The 15,000-nt window shown below is 46.2% G+C and overlaps 2 protein-coding genes and 1 non-coding gene across 3 annotated transcripts in view; 2 read left to right on the top strand and 1 right to left on the bottom strand.

Annotated features, from left to right (window-relative positions):
- LOC134460197 (cyclic nucleotide-binding domain-containing protein 2-like) overlaps nt 1-641 on the top strand; it is a 13,166-nt gene extending 12,525 nt beyond the window's left edge. The window contains exon 12 of the mRNA XM_063212648.1: nt 317-641. Coding sequence (XP_063068718.1) covers nt 317-503 — 187 coding nt within the window. The 3' untranslated portion in view covers nt 504-641. The remainder of the gene's footprint in view (nt 1-316) is intronic.
- Nucleotides 642-1,019: 378 nt separating this feature from the next.
- On the bottom strand, nt 1,020-1,092 carry trnar-ccg (transfer RNA arginine (anticodon CCG)). The gene has a single exon. It is a non-coding gene; the product is annotated as a tRNA-Arg (tRNA).
- Nucleotides 1,093-1,806: 714 nt separating this feature from the next.
- nbeal1 (neurobeachin-like 1) overlaps nt 1,807-15,000 on the top strand; it is a 116,195-nt gene continuing 103,001 nt past the window's right edge. The window contains exons 1-2 of the mRNA XM_063212079.1: nt 1,807-1,959; nt 2,915-3,488. Coding sequence (XP_063068149.1) covers nt 3,438-3,488 — 51 coding nt within the window. The 5' untranslated portion in view covers nt 1,807-1,959; nt 2,915-3,437. The remainder of the gene's footprint in view (nt 1,960-2,914; nt 3,489-15,000) is intronic.

Here is a 15,000-nt window from a genome sequence, read left to right as displayed (position 1 = left end):
GCCAATCCTAGATAGCCATTATAATCTGGTTTTCACGGCAATTACAATCTTATGGTTTGTATCGCCCAGTTGTCCCATTCCTGTTTTTCCCATTCATTATTTCTTAGGTGGCCGAAGATGGCCATGAAGTGAAATGACTTATGGGAAAGGACTTTGCTTATGTTTAGTATATGTATCTGCCTGTGTGGTCCTCTACTTCTGTGATCTGTACAATATGATGAGACTTACTAAACGCTAGCCATGATTTAGTGCATATGCCTCTAGTCTAAACCTTACGTTTAGCATGCGTGTCCGTTTGTGTGATCCTCTACTTCAGTGACGAGGAGCTGTGTGACGTGATGCTGCGTCACCGGCGGTGGGAGGAGTTTAAGCAGGGCGTGGTCATGGACGTCATGAATCACTTCAAGCGGCGTGACATCGGTGACATCACCGCTTACTGGGACGTTACGACCAACAGCAAAAGCCCCGTCAAGGCCACCGCCACCTCTGGCAAATCCACCTGAATGGGTACACACCCTTCCACTACCCAGCAACCACCGACCACTCATGGACAACAAGAGGGGAAAAGGTTGGGGCAGGCGTGTGCGCGCGTGTGTGTGTATGTGTGTGAAATAAAGTAAAGATTACTCAGTTGGAATTCACATTACTTTTCAGACTGTTTACACACGCACACACACACACACACACACACACACACACACACACGCATCCAGCATAGGTCCAGGCACAGGAGTCTGGTTGCTATCTCTCTTCTCATTTCTCTCTTTTGCTCATGTACGTAAATGGTCGTGTGATGATGTTTTTTTTTATATGAATGAATGAAAGGCGATTGTAGAATTGAAGTTGCATTCATTGTCGTGGATTTTTTCCCCTATTTTCTTCATCTATGTATTCATTCATCTACCGGTATGTTTTTTTATGTAATGGTGATTATTGATGTCCATGTGGTTTTGTGATCATTCAGATCAATTTTGATGAGAATCTGGTGCCAAGTAAAGGCCCTATAGCTCATAAGGAATCGACCCAGGTGGGACTTGAACCCACAATCCCCAGCTCCGGAGGCTGATGCCTTATCCATTAGGCCACTGGGCCACAGGAAACAATGAGAGCATCCATTGTTATGTAATGCAACGGGATCTCCTTCGGCAGAGCTTCAAAACATTCACAAGGATCAAGAGAATAGCAGAGACGTGTTCAAGATACATTTTTTTCTCACTCATAATTTTACATCCACAGTATATATTTTATTCATTATTTTGTCATTTTTATTTTGGCTAGCTATTTTTACTGTTGCACTTTTCCTTTCTTACCACTGGAGGGCACAATCCGTCAACGTTTCATTTCAACATGAGCATGTGAAATTCTCGAGGCTTTCAAATAATGCAAGAGGAGTGGGTTCTCATTCAAGCTGTTTAGATCGTGTTGACATTAAGCAGTTATACATAGATCTGTTTCATTTAGGCCTACTAGAGAAATTGCTTACTGAGATGCTATGATAGCAACACCACAAGAAGGTTATATCTGAGGATTGCACGTTGGTAGGCCTACTTGGAAAAGATTTTCACTTGTGTTGCACATAGCAGTCTGCGCTGCGTTGCTTACTTTTGCTACATGATTGAAGCTGAAATATTGTTTTATAGTAGTCACACAGCTGAGTGATCTAAACCAGAAAGGGCAACCAATCCAAATACAGAAAACCCCAAGCACCGCCTCCACCCAGACACGCCCCTAACGACTGAGCTCCACATCGGCACCGTAAAGTAGTAGCAAGCTGTCGCAAAGCCTGACTGCCTTTCAGAAAAAAATCAACACAACCCCTCCTGCTCAGTGTTTGCAGTGCTATGTTGGACTGGTGCAGTTTCCTTGTGAAATTATCCTCTCAGTCGACGTTGACGGCATAAATATCTGGTTGTCAGGTTGCACAGCGGTTACCACGTTTCGGATGAACCAGATCTACTGGTAAGTGACTCATAACTAGCTTGACATTTTATGCTACTTCAAGAAAATTATTTGTAACTTGCCCTCGCCTTGGCGACTCAACCAAAACGAATCGTGCTCGTTCAACCAGTAAATTATCGGGAAACCCAGGGCTTAACCTCTTAATATTAAGTAAGTTCGTGACTGTTCTGCTGCTGAAAGAAAGGACAAGCTTTTGATACTCTTTTACTGGGGCACTTTTCTTCACTGGTCCCGGTTGAAGTCAAGAAGACAAACAGGCTATCTGACCAATGCAGCCAGCAGCAGAACTTGGAATTTCTTTTGATAACTTGCTGTAATACTAAGGGCCCTGTTAACCAAGCCCAAATGACAACCAACCAAGTCGCATTGAAAGTGGAGACACGGAGTTTCAAACTTGGCCAAGTCAGCGAAAGGATAGGTCATTCTTTATGAGGTAATGTTGTGATGTTTATTATTCACACTTGACTTGTCTGGACATGGTGTTTTCAAGCGTTGATTTGGGACATCAAATAGGCTACATTGGTAGGCCTATGACAAAAGTCCATCTTTTGTCACTGAAGACCTTTTATCATTGACTTCTGGTTGCTGTTGTGTGGTCGTTTGTCAAGGGAGTTGGTGAGAGCTGCCTCCACACTGATGTCATTCTTTCACAGTTATTTTGGAGGATTGTATTTCTGCTGGCTGAATAGGCCCTGTATCTGTAGCTCCCTGCATTCACAGGGTTTGTGTGAGGAGGAACAGGTCTGGGCTTTCAGTTAAACCACAGTGTGTGTGTGTGTGTGTGTGTGTGTGTGAGAGAGAGAGAGAGAGAGAGAGAGAGAGAGAGAGAGAGAGAGAGAGAGAGAGAGAGAGAGAGAGAGAGAGAGAGAGAGAGAGAGAGAGAGAACAGTGTCAATGACACATCACTGGTTATATGTGCGTTATAAACTGAGTGTCGTCATCCGATTCCTTGCAGGTTGCACCGACAGACAGTGCGCGAGGGGAAAGGAAAGGGAGATATCCAAATCCAGACGGGCCGAAGGGAACCAGCTGAGCAGGAAACGCTACCTCTCAACAGTCGGTCACCTGGGAATACAAGATGGATCAGTGCGTGGAGAACTTCTCACCATCAAGCCCGCTGCCATCTGCACACCACCTCTATCGGAATTAGCCAGCACTACTGCTTGCGGTGACCAAAAAGCCATTTCAGATCTGCTCTCTGCTAGAGGAAGGACTATTTTATCTTTTGAGAGACTCAGACGGTCACAGAGAACCTTTTCTTGGACGACTATAGGCTACTACGGTCTGGTGCGATTTAACAGCCGTGGGTGATAATCTCCCTCCACTCTGCCATCGCGTTGGCTTGGCTACTGTGTTGACAATTATTCCAGCAGAAACAGCAATGTGGAGCCGTGAAAAGTGAGGAACGTTGGCTACGGGAGCATTGATCCAATAGCTGCCTACATGCCCGCTGGCTCGCCCGCCGCGAAACCTGCAGAATGGCATCGAACGAACGGCTGTACGAGGTGTGGATGTTGTACTGCAACAAGGTAACCAAATACGACTCCCGTCTGTTGACAAGAATGCATAGCGGCCGAATGGTTGGGCACTGCGGGAGGGAAGCACGGGGGTGGGATGGGTACGTGAAAACAGTTTGTCACCGCAATGGTATCTGACCATCTGAGGCCAGGCAGGTGTAGCCTCGTCGTTGTGGTTGATGCAGTAGCATTATGATTGGCTTATAAACCCTCGAGATCAGCATGGTGTGTGTGTGTGTGCGTGTGGCTTTACTGGATGCTGGAAGGTCGCTATAAGACATTGCATCATTTCCAGCGAAGGCTAGGCTTCAGCTCATTCCCTCACACTACCACAACAAACACACAGTCACACACGCAGCCACAACATTGCACTTAAAATGACGACTCAGTGCTATATACTGCAGTCTTGCTATAAGTGAAAGTGTTGAGATAACACACTTGGCTAATGTTGTTGGTGTGTGTGTGTGTGTGAGAGAGAGAGAGAGAGAGAGAGAGAGAGAGAGAGAGAGAGAGATCAGCATCTTGCGCCTCACTGCCACGAGCCTGTCTCTGAGGAGAGATGAATGGCCCAACAAGCCACGAGATTCTTCCTCCATCCCGTTCATTGACCAGGCAGTCACACCGACAATCCAATCAGCATGACAGGCTAGGAGCTCTCGAGATGTACACACACGGGGCAACAACACTCTACACAGAACGCTATGACCGGATGACGTAATGGAGGGCGAATGTAATCGGGTTTGGCTCGAGCGCACAGAACGCAGCTGGTTGGTCGGTTGGTTCGTTCCTTGTCGCTGTCTCGCGGGGGTTATTTTCGGATGCACCTGGGTCCTCAGAAATATGATCATAACAGCCCACCGTCTCTTGTCCCGTTAGCGCTGCTGGAGTATTAAATGGCCAATCAATTATTACTGTAAGCAGAAGCCTCTATTGACATTGAGGCGCCTGGCATGGAACTACAGCGCGCGCCTGTCAAGGGATGTCCTGAAAGTTGTTGCCAATTTAAGACTTGCTGAGAATAGACAAGACAGGAACAGAAGCTCTAAGGAATTGTTGCCTTAAGGACAGTTCTAGTGAGTGGCTCCCAAATATGCCACACATGTTTACAGTGTTCCCTCCCTGAAAAGCTATAGACTATTTATTGTAGGCTAGGCTACACTCCTCTCATGGTAGTGGCTGAGCAAGTTTTCAGCGTCTGGTTTCGGCTGATTTCTGTAGTAGTAGCCTAGTAGTGGCTCTGTACGCCTCCTCTCTTCTGGGTGTTAAAAGATTTGTCTCTCCTTCCCGTGGCCTCGCCGATAAAGAAGGGAAGGAAAAAAAGAAAGGAGGGGATGGGGGTTTGGTAGAGAGAGAAGGGGAGGGAAAAAGGAAAACAACTCCAGGAACGAGGCCGTGTCTCCACGTGAGCAAGTTACATATTTGCCAAATAATTCCTTTGCAGGACCAGTCTCTCTCTCTCTTTCTCTCCCCCTCTCCCTCTCTCCCTCTGTCACATAGTACTTGTTGGCCACAATGTCCAGGTGAGGTTACATGGTTGATTTGGCCCCATATTTATTGTCCTCTAGTGCAAGTTTATTGCCTTCGTCAAGTTGCCGTCAACTTCAGACGAGGGAGTTTACTGTGAATCAGCAATTGTGTACTGTAAATAGTGCTGTTTGTTGGAGACGCCTCAAGTCAATTAAAAAGTTGGGCAGATTGTTGCTGTACACACACTTTGTTTGAAAGGCCATTCAGTCAGTCTGTGTGCCTGTCTGGGTGGGTGTTGACACAAACAGACACCCACACACACACACACACACACACACTCACACACACGCGCCCCCTGACTTGTCTGTGTTGGTTTGGCAGGTTTTTGTCTCTGGTTGAGTAGATTGTGTGTGTGTGTGTGTGTGTGTGTGTGTGTGTGTGTGTGTGTGTGTGTGTGTGTGTGTGTGTGTGTGTGCGCGCGCCTGTGTGTGTGCGTCTGGATACTGTTTGAACAGTGTGTTTGTGAGTGTTTGCAAGCCATGCCATTCCACCCATTCTTTGTCAGCTGTGAGCAGCACTCTAGCTCAGCTCAGCTCAGCTCAGGTCCCAGTAAAAATGTCCAAAAGTCCAATGCGTCTTACAGTCACCGCAAACTGTGTGTGTGTGTGTGTGTGTGTGTGTGTGTGTGTGTGTCTGTCTGTGTGTGTGTGTGTGTGTGTGTGTGTGTGTGTTGGACGCATTCCATGTGAGTATGTTAAAGCAACTTGTGAGCAATGGATAGTGCCAAATGTGGTTGCCAGGGAACTCATGCACAAGTCTGACTTTGCTTAAATTTCATCAGCGGGGGAATGTGTGTGTGCGTGTGTGTGTGTGTGAGAGTGTGTGTGTGTGAGAGTGAGAGAGAGAGAGGGGGGGGGGCATGGACTTATGGAGAGCACAACAATAACTTAGTCTGTGTGAAGCAGAGAGAGAGAGAGATAGAAGGAGAGAGAGTTGAATTGAAATTAAATTGAGAGAGGGAGAGAAAGAGAGTGCACATTTATGGAGAGAAAAGGAATACATAGTGTGAATTTGAGAGAAAAGGTGTGTTTCTGTTCTTTTTCTCTGTGTGTGTGTGTGTGTGTGTGTGTGTGTCATACCTGCCGACCATTACGCATTTTGTGTAGCAGATACGGATTTTGACATCAAACTACGGCGCTGTCACTTCAAAATACGCGAAAAACCAATAGCAAAGTGTGTCTATAAATTGCTCTGTAGACTTGCAACCAGACAGAGCCGTAGACATGGCTCTGCTTGCAATTGTCTCGCGCTGGCCTTTCCATTGGCCAGCAACGTGTGGGGGGAATATTGACCAATCAGAGCGCTAGTTTGGATGTCTTCATTTGTTGTGCTGCGCTACTCTCGAGTCGAGGCATCAGCTGAAAGTTTGCTTCGAAATCACACAAGCAGAGAGACTGGTTAATGTACTCCTATAATCTCTGAAACAAGTGTCCTCCTCCTGTCATCATGTACTATCCATCTTGGTACTGTCGCTGTAGTTTTACAAGTGAGCACCGTTTCAAAGGTAAATGGACTTTGAGAAATGTAGGCCTATGGGAATAGTGAATTGCGTCCAGTTGCTAAATCCGTAAACTTATGAAAATAAATAAAGGCCGAGGTCTGTCGTAATGATTCACCCAATGTTTCGCCGTATTTGACGGCAATATGTTGTTGCTTGTTTTGATATTGGACCGAAACGAGATTACTCCCGAATGAGAAAATGTGATGACCGCGCTATAAATTGGCAGATTAGCAGCAAACTAAATTCGGCTTCCCTTTGCGCCGGATCATTTTAACTCGGTGAAATAAAGCGATAGTTCTAACGGTTGTGCTGCTCGAGTAGGTCTACATCCGTAACCTACCATGACACCGTATAGGAATACTGTTCCCCCCTGAGTCATGGCCCATTCTGTGAACAGGTGTAACAGGTCGTGCGTCATACCAAATATGCATCACTCCACGACTACTATCCGTAATCACGTATCATCTATTAATAAAATCAATTCTCCTATCATATGTGCCGACAAAGTGAACAATAGCCAACTCATGACGGCAGATGAGGATAGATAGGCCTACTATTATGCAGAGAAGTGAAAAAAAAGCGATGCCCCTCAAAAGTTACCGTGGAAGTTCCAAGAGCATTGGCCATTAGCCCTCGTCCCTCAGTAGAGCCACTACATGACGCATTTTGTACTGAATGAATGCTGAAAGTGTGATTTTGATGTTAGCCCCCAAGGTAATGATATTAACCTGATAGCTTAGATAACACTTGTCTTTATCTTTTTTTCTTCGGCTGATGCTTCTTCACAGTAGGTGACAACATCATTAATATTGGGGGAGATGATGTAAGAATCATTACAATTCAACTTTTTGTTCATAAAAATCACTGAAATGCCTCAGTATTTTATAATCAAATTATACATTTTCCTACATGTACCTTCTACAGCCAAAAAAATAATCAGCAAATGCTTAAATTTCATACTCAATTCCAGCTCCTTAACACCCCCCTAAGTGACCAAATGCTCTGTTTGGCTGGTACATAGGATAACTTAATAGCCACTTAGGCCTACTAGACTGGTGGTATGTTTGACTAGTAAGATTAACAGCCATATTGGCTGGTGATCAATAAAGTTAATTTAGAGGCCTGAATTCCAGCACACTATATCATAGCATTTTATTGGTGTTATGGTGTGAAACAAAACAAAAAACATCTTTCATGAAAGTTTAATAAATTATGGTAGCACTGTGAAGAGCAAGATAAACTATTTGCCAGATACACGGGATGTTAGGCTAAAATGCATTCAAATGCAGGAAATTGCATCTAAGAAAAGCATTTTTTTCTGGGGGAGGACCCCCCTGCCTGAATGAAGTGTCTCATATCTTCCCTGTTGACATTTGGCAACCCTAGGTGTAGGGCAGACTATGCAAAACAAAGTAGCCTCTCAGATGGGCCCGCCGGCGACCCCGTTGCTTTGCCATGCCAAGTTGTTGCGCCGTGAATTGCCGCGCCGCGATAAGTTGCTACTCAAAAAAAATTTGAAAGGTTGGCAGGTATGGTGTGTGTGTGTGTGTGTGTGTGTGTGTGTGTGTGTGTGTGTGTGTGTGTGTGTGTGTGTGTGTGTGTGTGTGTGTGTGTGTGTGTGTGTGTGTGTGTGTGTGTGTGTGTGTGTAGAGGTGTGTGAGTGTGGCCAACCTGTGTGTGCTCGCTCGGTCCCCTGACTGCCTCTATTGTTTGGTGCTGTCTCCAGTATCTGGTTTCAAGAGGCAAAGCACCGAGGTGGGAAGCACAAAGATGGCCTCGCGCTCTCTCTCTCTCTCTCTCTCTCTCTCTCTCTCTCTCTCTCTCTCTCTCTCTCTCTCGCTCTCTCTCTCTCTCTCTATCTCTCTCTCTCTCTCTCTCTCTCTCTCTCTCTCTCTCTCTCTCTCTCTCTCTCTCTCTCTCTCTCTGCCTGTCTTTCCATCTCTGTCTCTGTCTGTCTCCCTGTCTCTTTCCCCCTCTTACTACAAGTACTTCTCTCTGTTTGTTGCACCCTCTCTGTTGCCTTTCTTTCTTTATTTATTTCTTTCGTTCTTCCTTCCTGTTGTGTTCCCGTCTCTCTCTGCAACTCTTGTGTGTTTCTCTGCCTGTCTGGCTCTGTGTCTGCCGGTTGGCCTCTGTGTGCCCTCTCTGGCACTGCTGTGGGCTGCCTGTCTGTCTCTCCCTGTCACGGTCCACACGTATTGTGTGTCCCCTCTCTCTCTCCATACTTTCACTTGCTGCTTCTCTCTCTGTCCCTCTCTCTCTCTCTCTCCCTTTTTCTCTCTCTCTCGCTCTCTCTCTCTCTCTCTCTGTCCCTCTCTCTCTCTCTCTCCCTTTTTCTCTCTCTCTCGCTCTCTCTCGGCCACTGCTCTTCCCCCACCCCACCTCTCTTCCTGTCCTAATCTCTCACCCTACCATCCTCTCCACCTCCATTTTTTCTCTTGTTTCTCTCTCTCTCCATATCTGTCTCCCTTTCTTTCTGTGCCTTTCTCTCTGACTGCCTGTCCCTCCCTCTTTCTCTCCCTCTCATCTCTCCCTCTCATCTCTCTCCTCTCTTCTCTTCTGCCTGCCTCTCTTCCCCCCGGTCCCTCTCTCCTCTCTCTGTCTCCTTTCCTGTTCCTCTCTTCCGCTCTGCTTGCCTGTCTCCACCTCTTTTTTTCCCTCTTCCTTTCCTACCCTCTGACTGTCCATTTCCCTCTCTTGCTTCCCCTCTTCCTCTCTTTCCCTCTCTCCCTCTCTCCCTCTTTCTCTTGCTCCCCCTCTTCCTCTCTTTCCTTCTCTCCCTCTTTCTCTCTTGTTCCCATCTTCCTCTTTTCCCCTCTCTCTGTCCTTCTCTTCCTCTCTTGCTCTGCCTCTTCCTCTCTTCCCCTCTCTCCTTCTTTCTCTCCCTCTCTTGCTCTGCCTCTTCCTCTCTTCCCCTCTCTCCCTCTTTCTCTCTCTTGCTCTGCCTCTTCCTCTCTTCCCGTCTTCCCCTCTTCCCCTCTCTCTCTCTCTGTCCCTCTCGGTCTGCATGCCAGGACTCTCCTTGCCCAGCTGTTGCATCAGCTTCAGTCCGAGACGAGAGACGAGCCATAGCTATAGCAGACTGAAACTTAGTCTCCAGCTGTTCCAGCTGGCATGGGTGGCCCCCGGCCGGGCAACATGCAGCCCACCAGCCCAGCGTGGGAAGACCCCGGCCGGGCCAAGCACAGCACAACTCTGCCCAGGCAGCTGCCACGGAGCCTTGCGCTGCTACGGAGCCTAGCGCTGCCATGGGGACTAGCTGTCCATCTGTCCAACTCTACATCCATCCATTCACTCGTTCGTTCTTCTGTCTACCCATCCGTCCATCCCTCCCTCCACCAGAGTCCCTCTGTTAGTCTGATTCATTAGTCTTAACAATTACATTTTAAGCGTTTACAAATTAAGTATTAAGCATTAAGTTGCAGCCAATGTGTGTCAGTCAGCCAGTGTGAAGACCATGGCCGCCAAGCACAACACAGCTTTGCCCAGTCGCCACGGCGCCTCTGCCCATCTGTCCAGCTCTATCCATTCATTCCTCATTCGTTCTTCTGTCTGTCCCTTCATGTCCAGCTTTCCATTCATCTGTCCGTTCCAGTACAGTCTCTTTAAAGTATTAACAATTAAGTTAGTGTTGAGGAGCATTGAGTTAAATTGCAGCCAACCAGCCCAGTGTGAATGTCAAGGCCAAGCATAGGACAGCACAGCCAACATGGAGACTCTGTCCATCTGCAGGGCCAGATTAATGCACAGTCTGGATATGGCTGCAGTCTAGGGTCCCCCACCTACTAGGGGGCGCCCAGTTGGCCAAAAGGGGGGAGGATCAACATAATCAGAGAAATGTAACAAGATGCAATATTGATAACTTAGTCTGCCGTGTCAGGTACAGTTTAAAATCGTTTTAATACTCCTCTTGGCTTGGAATTGGAAAACAGTCTATGGAATTTAAAAAAAATGAAATTTGCCTTCCGTGGTGGCCTACAGCCACCTGTAGCCTAGGGGCCCCGGCCGGGCCGCATTAATCCGGCCCTGTCCATCTGTCCAAATGTCTATCCATCCAATCCTGGTCTGTTGTTCTGTCTCTCTGTCTCTCCCTTCGCCAGTCTGAACAGTATTACTCATCTATTAAGTATTGGGCATTAAGTGTAATTGCAGCCAACCAGTAGAGCGTGGGAAGACCAAGGCCTGGCCAAGCATAGCACAGCCCATTCATTCATTCATTTCTTCCTTTATCCTTCCGTTCGTCCACTAGTCCCTCCATCCATCCTACTTATTATTAACTAGTAAGCATTAACCCGTTGAGACATAGCGTTATCAATTTGCTGAAACCAGAATGGCAATGACCAAGCCGTAGTCGATTACTAAAGGCCCTTACTGTATGTGTCCTTGTAGTGTATTACTATGTTGTTAACTGTATGTTCTACTGTAGTTGTAACTGTAGTTATTAACTTTTCAATGACTATTACGGCGTTCCACTGGTGTGACGGCGCGCATTATGGGGCTACGTTTATTTGTAGCCAACCAGCCCAGTCTTTGAAGGCCTAGACCTCCATAAAGCAACGACTGCCATCTCCCCTTTCCATTTGTCCCTTCACGTTCAACCCTACACCCCTCAGTGTTCATCCTTTTTCCTCTCTCTCTATCCCTCCATCTGTCTGTCTCTCTGCCTCCCTTCTCTAGCCATTCACCCCTCCATCTGTATCCACCAGTCCCTCTGTCCATTTTTTCCACCCGTACATTTGTCCTTCAGCACGACTGGCTCTGTGGAAGCGGGATGTTAATCCCTGAGAGCCGGGGGATCCCTTTAGCCCCAAAAATCACAGCAGTCTGCTCTGCGCGCCACGGAGCTTCTCTTCACTTCACTTCACTTCACTTCTCTTCAGTTTAGCGGTCACTGGCTCCCCTCTCCTACCCATCCTGTTCCACTCTTCTCTTCTCCTCCTCTCTCCTCCTCTCCTCTCCCCTCCCTCATTCCCCACTCCTCTCTTCTCTTCTCCTCACTCTACTTCTCTCTCCTCTCCTCTCTCCTCTCCTCTCCTCTCCTCTCCTCTCTTCTCTTCTCCTCACTCTACTTCTCATCTCCTCTCCTCTCCTCTCCTCTCTCCTCCCCCATCCCCCTCTCCTCTCTTCTCTTCTCCTCACTCTACTTCTCTCTCCTCTCCTCCCCACTATTCCCCACACCTATTCTTCTCCCCACTTTACTCCTCTCTCTTCTCCTCTCCTCCCCACTCCTCCACTCTACTGCTCTCTCCTTTCCTCACACTCTATTCCCCACTCCTCTCTTCTCTTCTCCCCACTCTACTCCTCTCTACTGCTCTCTCCTTTCCTCCCACTCTATTCCCCACTCCTCTCTTCTCTTCTCCCCACTCTACTCCTCTCTCCTCTCCTCCCCACTCCTCCAGCCTTACTCTTCTCTCCATACTGGAATGGAGTCAGCTGATTTCCCGGCAGCTCGGAAAATATTATTATTCCGACTGAGACTGAGATCGGAGATGGAGATTATCTCTCCCCAATTTGCAGATTATGGTCATATCAGGGCTCACAGGCCTATTATGTGGGCTGTTCCAGATCAAGACTTTTATTAGCCCCTTGAGAGCTATATCTGGACTATATAGTAGGTACTATATACTAACCATAAGGACTGTGAGAGGGCCATATTAGGATTAAATGAGGACTACGTAGTGTTTGAGAATTTATTTTGGCCCACATCAAGACTTTGTTAGGGTCTCATGAGGGTCACACCAGGACTGCATTGCGTATTGTACACACCACCATATGTAAGGGCTATATAAAATAGGGGCGGTGGTGACTCCGGTGGTAGAGGAGCCGTTCGGCAACCTGTTCTGCCTACCTTGAACAAGATACTTAACTGCAACTACTTAACGGCAGGGTGGTACTCTGCGTGGCAGCCACCGCCATGGGTGGGTGAATGTGAGGCATACAATGTAAAGTGCTTTTAGTGCTCGAAGGAGTGGAAAGGTGCTATATTCATGCAGTCCATTTACCATTTATAAGATGTCATCTTGGATCACGACTAAATCAGGAGTACATTAGGGCCGTACCAACACCATATGACGTTCCTGAATGCAAATCAAACTACTTCCTCTTGGAAATCTGCCCGGGGATGTGACGTGGTGATATGAGTGACACAAACTACGGTTGATGTACCACATTGCCACAGACGGGTACCGTAAATGCAATAACATTTGATTTCTCCCATGCCAACAGGAAGAGCGTGTTGCTGATTGACTGTTTTCGCCATGAATGCCCCGACTATGTTGTTGCCAAGAAGCCACTAATGTCCCCTCCCCTGCTCCAGGTGACCGCCCGGCCTCAGGTGTCCGTTACACAGTCTCTCTTCACTCAGTATGTCTGTGACCTTTGACCTGGTTTAATGTGTTGCCATGGTGTGCGAGTGTAGTGACTAAGTGTCACCTGTGTGTGACCAGGGAACCGGTCGGGTGAGGTTGGGTTTGCTACAGGAAATGATAAACCTTTAGGGCACACAGACAGAGGGCCATAGACCGGGCATTGCATTCTTCGGCATACAATAGACAACATAGACCTAACATATCTCACAAAGCAGGACACACACACTCCTGAGTGCAGGTTGTATTGGTAGAAGTCACCAGCCAAATTAGCCAAGTAAACTAGATGAACCTGACTAGCGGCATGAGTTTGCATGGTCCGGCTTAGGGATGGGAATTTTTGGCAACACACTATTTGAACATAGATTGCCAACTATTCTAATATTATTCGAAAATAATAAAGTGTGTTTGTAAACTGTTACTCTACTTCCAGCACGTATCAGGCTTACCTGGCTTCACCCAATTGCTAAAATGGTCCATTTTGAAAGTCTGATTCTGATTTACAGAATGATGATTTACTGTTCACTGGCGATGAATTTCACTATCACGATCTACTACCCAACTTAAAGCACACCCAGGCAGTGCCACACAAAAACTCCTGTCTGAAGTATGCTGCTGTCTGGCAATACAAGGTTAGCAAAAGCAAACAATAAACAATAATTGTTGTACCATCTTGGCGCCTTAACTTATCAGTTCTCGATAGAGGCAATTCTTGAACCGTTCTGCTGCAGTGCTGGAATTGGGTCATATGTGATACCGTATACAGTATTATACTCTACCCTCAACTGCTCTCTGATGCGTCAGCTCCCGTCAGACTCTGATAGTCGGCTGTTTTTTACAGTAATTGGTCACTTTTGTGGTATGATGATTAGGCATGTCTTCATGTCTGTAATCATATTGTTGTCCATTTGTATTGTGTGTTCATTGTTGTTTGTGATAGGTGACCCTGTCAACCAAATTGCCCACATGCAGAGGTGTCAAAAGTGAAAGTAAAAGTTAAAATAAAGGAAAGAAAGTTGCCTTCCAACACATGTCTGAGTAACCAGTAGATATAGGCTGTGTACTTGTCTTACAATCAGTTGACTCTGCACTGTTTGGATCAAGTTTTTAGTGGGTCCTTGTAGGGTTTTTAGTGTGTTTCAGTAACAACACACTACAGTCTATCAGTCTCATTAGGTAAGTTATAATGGAGACAACTAAATGGTGTAGCAACTATGTAATATCATGTGCCAGTGTTGTACTTACACCATGAATTAGCTTTTCCTTTAACTTGTAAGCTTACTGCTCACTTGGGACAAGTTAATAAACTACACTGAACTGAACTCAGCATTCCTCAACAGATGTACTGTAGAGCCTTCAGTAAAATGCTGTTTGATTGGTCAGCATTCCAGATTAGATCTGTATGTATAAAGTACGTTCCAGTAAAGTGCTGCTTGATTGGCCTGCATTCTAGGGCTGTAACGATACACTCAACTCACGATTCGGTTTGTATCACGATTCATGACCTACAGTTCGATACAGCCCTAGATTCTACATTTGCCAACATTATAATCTTCATAAATAAAAACTATGATAGTTCAAAGGTAGAATAGGTTACAAGAGGCTACAAATATTTTTTTAAAGTGTCTATATAATAATGATGATGCTTGGAAGCACAATCACTTCATATCATGTGGTTGTTTTCTGGGCAGATGGGTATCAAAACGTTAAAAGGGCGTATCACGATACTGCCTCTTTGTATCACGATACATTATCGTGACTCTGTGTATCACGATTTCTCGGTTCGATACAATATCGTTATAGCCCTACTGCATTCCAGATCGGATATGTGTACATATGTGCCAGTAAACTTCTGTTTGATTGGATTACATTCCAGATCAGTTGCATATGACCCTACGCCCTACTTTCATTGGTCAGCAGATCACAACCACATGCATAGCATTGATGCTGGAGGAAGTTATAACTGCTTAACATCCTGCTGTGCTGTGAATAATGACATTAAACGCTTTCTATTGAAGTGCTCGGAATAAACATGGCTGTATGCATAATTCACTTTCCTACATGTGTTTTATGATGTGTTACATTGCTGGTTTATTGTCTTTAGTGTTGTGCTTCATATGATAACTTAGTT

The sequence above is a fragment of the Engraulis encrasicolus genome, chromosome 12 (genome assembly GCF_034702125.1).
Source record: "Engraulis encrasicolus isolate BLACKSEA-1 chromosome 12, IST_EnEncr_1.0, whole genome shotgun sequence".
NCBI classification, from domain to species: Eukaryota; Metazoa; Chordata; class Actinopteri; order Clupeiformes; family Engraulidae; genus Engraulis; species Engraulis encrasicolus.
Note: the sequence above shows the minus strand (reverse complement) of the source record. Positions and strands in the feature narration are given on the sequence as shown.